Raw genomic sequence first — 12,474 nt, forward strand, 5'->3', positions numbered from 1 at the left:
TTTCTAAATAACAAGCAGAGCCTTAATTACTCAATTCCCCTGGCAGAAATGCTGACTTAGGAAGCCACTTCATCAGTCACTAATTGTCCTGTTACCTGTAAGTTGCTGTAACAATGGGCAGTAATTACAAGAGAGTGACCGATCGCCATCGGCAGAGGTGTTTGTTTACTCAACCTCACCGGTGACAGCTAAGCTTAGCCATTCAACCATAGCCTAGACAACAAGAATGGTCAGGTGGTAATTAAATCATTATCAATACCAACAAAAGAGGGACAAAGTAATAGTTATGTTTGTCATAATTGTTTTACTTACAAAATCAACCGTACGCAAATCTGACAGCACATGGTTGTCAGCCGCCATTTTCTCACACTCGGAACTCCTCGGAATATGACTACGTAACATATGAAGAACAGCTGAAGAATTCCGAGTGTCTTTGTATACACTATACTAATTGACTGAACCAGAAAACGGTATTTATTAAATTAAATCCCTACATGGATTTTAGAAAATAGGTCTCAAATAAATGCTGAGGGATTATAATTATCAGAGGAAAATGCACTTTCATTTATAAAGAGTTAATTTTGTAATAGAAAAGATATTTCAAGCATATTTATTTTCCAAAATATTGAGGATTAATGAAAATTGTTTTACTATGATAAGAATTATCTTTACTTTTTTTACAATGTTGAGTATTTGTCTGAATAGATATTCAGTAAAGTATGATATTGGGAAGATTTTTTTAGAAACAATAGGCTTAATATAAATTATTAAAAATATCAGCTCTAATTTTTGTGTCAGATGAATGATTGAAAATTAATTAATTAAGCATTTATCTTTAATTATTTGTCTTTTATTCATTTGTTTAAGTGTTTAGATATAATAAATCAGGAGACATATAGTGTACTATGAACAGACTTTGGTTTGTTTCTTCCTTTATAAGGGACATAACTCCTTGAACCTCTATATAAAGGACACCTCTCTATAAAGGACACTTTTGCCTTGTCCCTTAGGTGTCCTTTATAGACAGGTTCGACTGTATTATTATGAAAACATAAATACTTAAGAAGCAAAAGTATCCAGTTTTATAAATTAGCATAACATTATGAAGCCCCAAGCAGGATCCTAAATTTAAAATTGATATTTAACAGAATAGGTAACAGAGACCTTGCAAAGTTCGTCAATTTCATCTATAGGTATATATATATATGGACCATATGTTATCTCTAAATAACAAAAACGTCTTTGTCAATGTTGATCAGAAATACCATATAGAACTTGAAATCAAGGACACAAGACTTGGACACAATATCAGCCACTTGATTTTTACTTCAACATAGCCAGCAGGGAAAGTTTACAACAAATTTGTATTATTAACATGATAATTTTGATTTCCCAATTGTTAATTTTCCATTTCTAGATAGCAACATCCTTGCTTTCTCTACCCAAGGTGTTTATACATGTCCCTGAGTTGATTCAATATCCAAGTGCTTATTACCATTATCACAATTTCGATGACACATGTTGACTACTGACAGAGAAATTGACAACACAGGGCTTCAAAAATGCAGATTGATGAAGAGGAAAAATTATTTATATAATTTATTTGACGTTTCCTTATGCAGACAGATGTGCTTGATGCTTGTTGATATGTCTAGTTGTTTTGTTGTCACTTACCTAAATTCTCATTTGAGATGGTAACTTGACCTAGATTTGTATGGCGGGAATCATTGATGAAGCACAAGACACACTTACCATGCTGGAACACCTGGTCCTATTCTCTGTGTACTCCATGCAAATTCATATCCTATATTTTCCACTCATTTTAATCAATATTGGGTTTGAATAACAGTATTGTTATTCATTCTTTGTTTCTGATCGGCTAACATTTTGCTGATAAAAAAAATATTTAAAGTTGGAGAAACATTTTTTGGGAAAAGTGGTTCACAATAAGGTAGTACATGTATGTAATCTTTGTACAAACTTTAGAAGAACATTCTGTAACATACAGGGACGAGGGGTGCCACAGACTTCCGTACATCTACTCCCAAGTGTTAAAGAAAGTGTATTAGATTCAGCTGCATTACATCATACCATCTTGTACACTTGTTTGATTTTATTTTCACCATCTTAATTAATATTTAATGTCACACTATTTCTGAACTTGTTGTCAACAGGATCATGATAAAGACGAAACATCCTTCAGAGAAGAATCTTTTACCATCTCGGACACTACATAAGACAGTGCTTTTAAAAGTACGCTTCACATTGGTCATTAGTCTAATGAAGGTGAAACTCACTGTTAAGTCATGGAAATGTCACACTCTTAAATATCATATTGGTTGTGTCATATAGCATCTATTATCTTTAGAAGAATGGAAATAAGATACGGACATGTGAGTGAAGCTGTAATTCTAACTCAAGATCGTTAACATGTAACACTATTGGCAAAATATCACCAAAATATAGATTTGGATGAAAGTACAATAAGGATACTAGGACCAGGTGTTCCGGAAGAGTAAGTGTCTTCTGCTTCATAGATTATACACTTGTAATGAATCTAGGTAAAATACAGACAGCTAATTTAAGAACTTCAAAATGAGGATTGGGCTGGTTTAGTAAACACATAAAATGTTATGATCGTGATTATAAGTGTCCATCCGCTATTTCTGTAGAATGTGTTACTTTGGGATTGAAAGGGAGAAAACATCGTCAGATACCTGTGATTGCATGATGAAGTTTGATGTGGCAAGTGGTATATATGTGGGGAAAAGAGAAAAACTATTAATTGTGATAATGACCTATGTGGAAAGGGCCATAACTCCAGCAAATAATGGAATTTTGACATAGAGTTTAGCTCAATCTGTAATCTAATATGATAAATAGAGATAAATAAATGCTGCGCACTCGTGAAAAATATCAAAATATTAGCCCCACTCGTGAAATATATTTGGTATTACTGAAGACACTGTTAGATATTCTGTTTATTACATTTCTTATCAACGAAAAACCTACCCTGTATGCTAACTAGGCCTACAGCGAAAGTTTGCATACGTTTATAGTAGTTCCCCCTGTCCAGGTGCTGACATATATGTCAAGCTTTCTGATTGGTCAATTATTTTGGTATTTTCTAATCATTAATTTGATTGGTCAAATCAGCAAAAGTGATATTTTTCACTTGATACTAGTGAAAAATATGATATTTAAAAATATGATATTTTTCACTAGTGAAAAATATCACTTTTATAGGATGAATAATTTTTGATATTTCACTGGTAAAAATGTAATAAATCAACATACCAAGTTACAAATTGATGTAGCAAGTGTATAATAGTGAAAAACGTCTGGAAAACAGGTGACTACTATTTCTATGTGCAAATGGTCATAACTCCAGCTAAAAATGAAATATCGAAGCATGGTTCGAACTCAAACTGTAATTCGTAATGGTAAAGCCACACACTTTAAGTTACAAATGGATGTGGCGAATGGCAATGTCAAAAAAAAACTCTGGAAAATTTAAGTGTGACTGATGACGCCGACGAAGGTATGACGTCATGGACAAAGTGATCCCTAAGTGTCTGCCAAATTGCTTCATAGGTGACACAAGAACAGAAAGGTTTTCAGTCTGTATGGAAATGATTCACATTAGTTCTTAAAAGACATGTCTGTAGTTATTTTCAATGGTTCACATTTTTGCTCCGATTCCAAAATTTTGAAGCAAATGGATTTATTTTTTCATTAATATAGTGAAATGGATAATTTTCTAGTTTTACTTTCAAGATACAATGTACCTATGTTTACTTTCAAGATACCTATTTTATGATAAATATGCTATCATTGGAAATTATGAGCAACCTCCACAGTATGTTGTATTTATATACCTTTGTCCTCTGTCAATATTTTTATCAGGTTGACAAATCCATATATTAACCAATAACTGCATGGAATTCCTGAAAAATGAGGAAACAGTTATCAACCTGTATTCCATCCATTAAGATGTAGCTGCATTTCCTAGCTGGATTCAAAATAAGATGACTAAATTATAATGTTGATAAGGCTTTCCCGTTTGCTTCAGTTTTTTAACAACTGCAAAAATTTTACTATCAAAAATACTTACAATATTTACATGCAGTTACATACTTTGATTGATTTTGCTTTTAATAATTTTGCATGAAGGAACATATTTGAGTAACTTATGCATGCTGTTTTCTGTATACTTTCAGATTTCAATGGATTAGATACGGAGATTGCCGATGTATCAAAAGGTCTGAAGCCAAAAGTGAACAAACTGCGAGACTTGGAACACAAAGACGATGCCAAGGGATTCAGCCTCAATTCAATGTCCAGAGAGGAGCTTCAGGCTGTAGAAGCACTGTTGTGATATCTGTATACTTCAGCTCAAAAACTATTGACGGCTTGATCTTCTGCGTTTCTGGCTGATGTAGATAGCGATACATTTGAGGAATAATTGACTCGATTCTTCGGATGTTAATGCCATGTTTTAGATACCAAAGCTTTCAACAAAAAGATACCAAAGCTTTCAACAAAATTATTGAATATGCAATTAAGATGTATCGGTATCTATTAGGCATAAGGCGTTTTTCAAGGTTGCTATGGTTACAGTCTGATAAATAATGCCAATTCTGTGACAAGCATCAGGAAGGAAGAATTAATGAGATTATAACTATCTACACTGGTAAAATTTGCTGAGATGGAGGCACCGAGAAAATTATTGAATGAATGCAATAAAAATATACTTAACATTACCTCTGCAAAAGATATTTTATTGTGTAATTTGCCAATTAAAGCACATTTACTTTCAGGAAATGTGAATATTAATCTCATAATGGTATGCTGATTGGTATATGTGACCCTGTAACGAGAAATCCCAGTGGGATCTTTATTGGTTCTTGTAAATTTGGTCTTCTCTACTGACAAAATATGACTTACTTATATAATAGTAGGAAGTTTTTTTTTTCAAAAGAAGAAGCTACATATAAGAGTGTTTGCTGAAAAACGAAATGTCTTAAATTGTCCTACCGGAACATTATTCTAATTAAGTTAAATTCCAATCAATTTTTATGAAGAAGTTATTTGAAGAATTTTTTGATGTACAGGCATACAGTTGATGCCGTTCGGCCCAGGTGAGCTAAAAATGTGGAACCTAGGAGTACAAGTGTTATTCACATCTTATTCAATTATTAATTCATTTGCAGATTGAAAATAATTTGTTTAAAATATAATCCTACGCAAAGAATCCTTGAACCAAGAGATTTTATTTTTACATTTATAAAAGTGCTGCCCCATTTCAAGGCGTGTGACTATTAATTTTTCAAAAAGTTAAACATTCTTAGAGAAACTCATATAAAAGTAACATATTTTTTCTGATTAGCTGGTACTGTACACATCCTACTTTAGGTAGCCCGAGTTTCCTCTGGCCCTGACACCATGTCTAGACAGGTTATAGATAAACATTAATTATATATCATTAATTTACTGCATTAATCTGAAATACATGACGTGTATTTGGTTTTTGACTTCAGGTCCAATGACACCTGGTTTACTGTTACAGCTACATATATATACAGCTGACACCTGACAGATGATTTATATTACATTCAAATTTTTATCTTATATGATAAAACCACTGATAATGATTAGATTAACGATGAAAAAAATATGGATCTGGCTGGTAATACTGTTTAAAACAGACATGGGGGTGGTATATTATTAGCTCACCTGCCCGAAGGGCAAGTGAGCTTATGCCATGGTGCGGCGTCCGTCGTCCGTCGTCCGTCCGTCCGTCTGTCCGGCCGTCCGGCGTCAACTTTTTCATTTAAACAACTTCTTCTCAATAACCAAGAGGCCCAGGAACTTCATATTGGGCCTGTAGCATACTGGGGTGAAGGGCTACCAAGTTTGTTCAAATAATTGACCTTGACCTTCATTCAAGGTCACATGGGTCAAATAGGCTATAATCTTCAAACAACTTCTTCTCAATAACCAAGAGGTCCAGGGACTTGATATTGGGTCTGTAGCATGCTGGGATGAAGGGCTACTAAGGTTGTTAAAATAAATGACTGTGACCTTCATTCAAGGTCACATGGGTCAAATAGGCTATAATCTTCAAACGACTTCTTCTCAATAACCAAGAGGCCAAGGGACTTGATATTGAGCCTGTAGCTTGCTGGAGTGAAGGACTACCAAGTTTGTTCAAATAAATGACCTTGACCTTCATTCAAGGTCACACTGGCCAATAGGCTATAATCTTCAAACGACTTCTTCTCAATAACCAAGAGGCCCAGGAACTTGATATTGGGCCTGTAGCATGTTTGGGTGAAGGGCTACAAAGTTTGTTCAAATAAATGACCTTGACCTTCATTCAAGGTCACATTGGTCAAATAGGCTATAATCTTCAAACAACTTCTTCTCAATAACCAAGAGGCCCAGGGACTTGATATTGGGCCTGTAGCATGCTGGGATGAGGGGCTACCAAGTTTGTTCAAATAAATGACCTTGACCTTCATATAGGTCACATTGGTCAAATAGGCTATAATCTTCAAACCACTTCTTCTCAATAACCAAGAGGCCCAGGGACTTGATATTGGGCCTGTAGCATGCTGGGATGAGGGGCTACCAAGTTTGTTCAAATAAATGACCTTGACCTTCATATAGGTCACATTGGTCAAATAGGCTATAATCTTCAAACCACTTCTTCTCAATAACCAAGAGGCCCAGGGACTTGATATTTGGCCTGTGGCATGCTAGGGTAAAGGGCTACAAAGTTTGTTCAAATAAATGACCTTGACTTTCATTCAAGGTCACATGGGTCAAATGGGCTATATTCTTCAAACAACTTCTTCTCAATAAGCAAGAGGCCCAGGGACTTGATATTGGGCATGTAGCATGCTGGGGTGAAGGGCTACAAAGTTTGTTCAAATAAATGACCTTGACCTTCATTCAAGGTCACATTGGTCAAATAGGTTGTAATCTTCAAATGACTTCTTCTTAATAACCAAGAGGCCCAGGGACTTGATATTGGGCCTGTAGCATGCTTGGGTGAAGGGCTACAAAGTTTGTTCAAATGAATGACCCTTGACCTACATTTAAGGTCACAGGGGTGAAATCGGCTTAAATCTGTAAAAAATAATTTTGCGATAGCCAAGAGCCTCCTAGACCAGATATTAGGCCAATAAAATGCTGGAATGAAGGACTAGAAAATTTATTAATATGAATAAACCTAGCTTACTATGATAATCAGCATAGTATCTGTAGAAATGACCTCAATCAACTTCAAAGTTGCTGTAGAGCCAGGTGAGCGATACAGGCCCATTGGGCCTCTTGTTATAATATAGAGAAATGTATATATTATTTACCAGACATTATGTTAATTAAGTTTTACACAGCAAATCTAAACCTACAACAAATACCATTCAAACAAGAAGTATAGTGATACCCTTGGGTTGCCTTGTTGAAAAAAAACTGTTCCTCAGTGATCAGTACTTAGGTTCGTTTTCAACATTTCATATTTCAGGCCTAAATGTTTATCAGCTGAATTTATTGCCTCATGTCGTTGACAACCAGCTCTATAGAGGTGGGGTCTCGTGGTAGTATCTGGTGGCTACTTCACTCAACAACATACAGGAGGCCTGTATATACCATCCAGAGCAATTCAGTTCAAGTGTATTTCCCAATTACAATCATGATAGCACTAAGAAAGATCTGTGATTTAAATTTTGTGAGATGTACTAAATTTAGGAATTATTGTTGGGAGAATTGATCAAACTCACTGCTTAGCTTGAATCTTCACCAGTTTGCTGGGTTTGTCGCCCCGTGAACAGCCAGTGTCATTTTGAGGTAGTCACCTTGTAGAAGTTGGTGACTACCTCACTAAACAACATACAGAAGACCCATTACATGCTATCCAGAGCAAATAGAGTATACTGTCTTGCCCATGGACACAGCCAGGACTGCAAAGACCAACCTGTTTGTCAGTTTCCTAAAAATACAAACCAACATGGTCAGGGAGCCTCAAACCATGCACCTTGGATTTTCACCCGATATTACATAGCTGGAGCTCTAACCCAAGAGCTATCGCGAACCCTTCTTCACCAGAGAATGCATTATATGTAACATATCTTCAAGGAGGACAATAATGTAACTATCTTGCAAATATTGTCATTTTGACTCAGATTTTTGTTTTACGAAGCTGAAGAGTTCTTACACAACTGCAATACTATATGCTTTAGGTATCACTTCCAAACTGATGCGATGGAAATCAAGAGTGGTATGCAGAATTTGGGAAGGCAGCATGGCTGTAGTCATCTTTGATTCTGACCAGATACAGGCTTCCAGACTGGACAAGATGCCCAGAGGGCCTGCATGACTCACCTGGCTATTTCAGTGATCTTAGCAAAATACTCTCATTGAATGTTGTATTGATATATTACAAAGATTTGCCCGCTCTTTGAGCTGCCACTCCAAAAATGGTTCAAACCAAATATGGACAAATTAAATGTCATCATGTCGTTCTTAAAGAAAAATAATTTAAAAGTATTTGCTATTTTCCCCTATTGGGCCCCACTTCTTATTTATACAGTTTTGGATCTCCTTCAACCAATAATGCTCCATACCAAATTTCATCAAAATCTATTCAGCCATTCAGAAAGGATTGAGCTCCATTTCCCATATTTGGGCCTGCCTCTCCAGCCCCAAAGCCACATCTTCCATTTAGTTCCATCAAAATCCACTCAGGTTTTTAGGTCTAGTAGCAATTTAAAAGAAATATTGTCAAATGATGCTCAGACGGATGACGGATACTGTGTCATCACATAAGCCTTCAAACACAGTCAGCTAATAAATTATCAGATATTGATTAATCTTACTCGTAACACTTACTTAAGGATTCCTTTAGTTTGAAGCTTGTCAAAACCTTTACAAATTTAATGAGGCCCTTCCCTGATGTGATCAACCTCATGAGTTGCAAATGATACCCAATAGAAGAAATTATCTGATGTGCATACATTAGTACATATCACAGAGGGATTGGTTCTATATCATTTTGATCGTTTCTCCTCTTTCACCTTAATTACCAGCACAATTAACAGTCATGTCCATAGTGAATTATTAACGGAGTGAGAATTGTCTAGCAGGTTGAAGCTATACATAAAATCTGCAAGGAATTATAATCAATAACAAGATTTCACTAAAATTTAAAACAACCACTTGTCAGCTGTTCAAATTTTCTTTTCACTCTCAAAATACAATTTATACGGAACGGGAAATATGTCTTTTCTGAAATAAAATTATAATATAAGATCTGAAAAAATTCATGCCTTATAGAAGTAAGCATTAGAAAATTTTATTAAAATTGGATGAGTTAGAATTTGTCAAGACAATTAAAAAATAAAACTTTATATTATGGTCGAACATGTGACCACAAACCTTTTCACATCTGATCAGTCAATCAAACCACAGCCACCGTGGTGAAAGGCAAATGTGTTACTATTGTGCCACCCGACCACCAGACAATATCCTGCACCGACAGACAAATGATGGACGGATGGACAACCTGATTCCAGTATCCCATAACTCTATTGTGAGGGTATTATTTTTTAATGCACAGTGTGAGACCAACAGAAACCTACATTCAGACCGTTGTTACATATCAGATTTACAATGGGATGTGTTTGTGTCTAATGATTTTACTCTACTTTTGCCGATATCAACTTGGATAGTTCGAACTCAGGCTTATTTTCTGAAGCATAATTTCAAATAATTTGAACAGGTTCGTCAATATTTATTTAATTTTGTTCAAACTAACCGAAGGTTTAACATGATCTATAAAATTGCAGAAAGATCCCCCTTATTTTTTTACCCTAAAGCAACAGTATTTTCAAGAGTTGCCTATAGATATGTAGTCAGACCACAGGCGAAGGAAGATTTGACCAGATTGATTCATTTGTATTGAAGTGTATCCTACAGTTGTCAAAATCAAACACACCTTAATGAGGCTGCAGCAATCTGATTAGACAATGGTTTTCCAGATAATATTTTGTGTGGAATTTTATTGAAACTTATAAAAATCTTCTGCTAACTCTTGATCCCTGGCACAGTTAGCATACTTAAAATAAGTGAATTTGCCTGACAAACAGTATGTAGACACCTCAACTGATGCATTCAATTACTTCCTTGGAAAATCAAAACAGACATCTACTTAAATTCAAATTGTTTTATTAAATATAAAATAAAATATCATTCAAAATTGACAATATTTCACATATGCTGTAACAGGACATATACAGTAGTCAAATTCATTTAGACCTCTTAAATTAAACTTGCACCAACAAAATGACAGAACAGTCTTTAATGATTAGATCATCACATGGACCACTTCTCATACAGTGAAACAAAACAATTCAGCCAATAACATTCCCCAATAAAGCACAAATAATTAATTCGTAATTAGGAACTAATTGTTTGGAAGAACCGCAGTAATCAATAATCAAATAATTCCATTTAGTGTATTACCTAATAATGTGAATTAATTCAGGAATACCATGAATTTTAGCTGGCGATATCAGACAAGTAGGAAATACAAGACAACTTATTTTGATGTAGGTCAAAGGTCAACATGTAGGTCAAAGTGACCTAATCTTTATTCATGACACATCATCTTACCTAGCTGAACCCATGCTTTAAGTATGAATTTCTATCCAGTGAGGAGCAATGTGGGAGATAATGAATGACACGCTTTTTTGATGTAGGTCAAAGGTCAAAATGTAGGTCAAAGTGACCTAATTTTTATTCATGACACATCATCTTACCAAGCTGAACCCATGCCCCAAGTATGAATTTCTATGCAGCGTAGGAGATAACGCATGACAAACTTTTTTTATGTAGGTCAAAGGTCAAAATGTAGGTCAAAGTGACCAAATTTTTATTTATGACACACTGCCTTTCTCATAATTCTCAAACAACTTTGAATTATCAAATAACATCTGCCACAACAAATCTAATGCTAAAGAGCAGGTGTTTACAGACTGTGTTGTCCTTGTCATTTGTCTCCCCCCCATCATTTGTTATGTTCACTAATGAACTGCCTTGTTTTCAAAACTTTACCATATTAATTCAGTTCGATATCGGAAATCGACTGAGAATAAACATATAAGCATAACTGGAAGTGTACAGAAGAAGTACAATCAATAACAAAATGTTTATACTGTGGTATCCCTTTTAACATTTTAATATTCCGGGGGTCATTGCTATAATACTCTGTATGTTATTTCATCTCATGAAGCATCTCCGTTTAAACCACAGTAAATACTTCAAGGCATATCAATGAAATGAATGATTTTGATCAGGTGCAATGTAATGATGGACATGCATGAATGCACTTTACTTACATGAAGTAGAATACATCATAACTGTAATATTTTTGTTTGTTTGTTTTTTGTTTAACGTCCTATTAACAGCCAGGGTAATTTAAGGACGTGCCAGGTTTTAGAAGTGGAGGAAAGTTGGAGTACCCGGAGAAAAACCACCGGCCTACAGTCAGTACCTGGCAACTGCCCCACGTAGGTTTCGAACTCGCAACCCAGAGGTGGAGGGCTAGTGATAAAGTGTCGGGAGACCTTAACCACTCGGCCACCGCGGCCCCTGTTACTGTAATATAGCCAATAGGCTAAAAGTGATACATCGAACCTGGTGCTCAATCATTTCTATTACAAAGAGCTGGCTTGATGAAGACTATACATTTATTTCAAAACTCTGCTGAGAGGTAAAGCCCTCAATACTGAGGTTCAAACAAATACATATTAGCTCTGTGATTAAAAACACACACATTAGTTCTCTGATTAAAACACACATATATTAGTTCTCTGATTCAAACACACACATATTAGTTCTCTGATTCAAACACACACATATTAGTTCTCTGATTCAAACACACACACATTAGTTCTCTGATTCAAACACACACACATTAGTTCTCTGATTCAAACACACACACATTAGTTCTCTGATTCAAACACACACACATTAGTTCTCTGATTCAAACACACACACATTAGTTCTCTGATTCAAACACACACACACATTAGTTCTCTGATTCAAACACACACATATTAGCTCTCTGATTAAAACACACACATATTAGCTCTCTGATTAAAACACACACATATTAGCTCTCTGATTAAAACACACACATATTAGCTCTCTGATTAAAACACACACATATTAGCTCTCTGATTAAAACACACACATATTAGCTCTCTGTGGTTCAAACACACTTTTACCAGTATGTATAATTAACTGGGTTCAACCCCCCACTTCAGGGCTTTTTCTGGGGGGGGGGGGCTATTTGGGGCCATTAATGAGCCCCATTCCCAATTCAAATTATTTCATATTTTAGCCAAATTCCCAAAATTGCAGTTTACTTCTGAAAAAATCTTTCCCAATTCACCAATTTTCTTCCAA

General features: G+C 35.3%; 1 protein-coding gene across 1 annotated transcript in view; it reads left to right on the forward strand.

Annotated features, from left to right (window-relative positions):
- The window catches only part of LOC117336495 (p53 and DNA damage-regulated protein 1-like), a 39,183-nt gene extending 34,359 nt beyond the window's left edge, over positions 1 to 4,824 (forward strand). Inside the window, exon 4 of the mRNA XM_033897090.1 lies at positions 4,221 to 4,824. Coding sequence (XP_033752981.1) covers positions 4,221 to 4,378 — 158 coding nt within the window. The 3' untranslated portion in view covers positions 4,379 to 4,824. The remainder of the gene's footprint in view (positions 1 to 4,220) is intronic.
- Positions 4,825 to 12,474: the final 7,650 nt, after the last annotated feature.

The sequence above is a fragment of the Pecten maximus genome, chromosome 1, assembly GCF_902652985.1.
Source record: "Pecten maximus chromosome 1, xPecMax1.1, whole genome shotgun sequence".
Taxonomy (NCBI): Eukaryota; Metazoa; Mollusca; class Bivalvia; order Pectinida; family Pectinidae; genus Pecten; species Pecten maximus.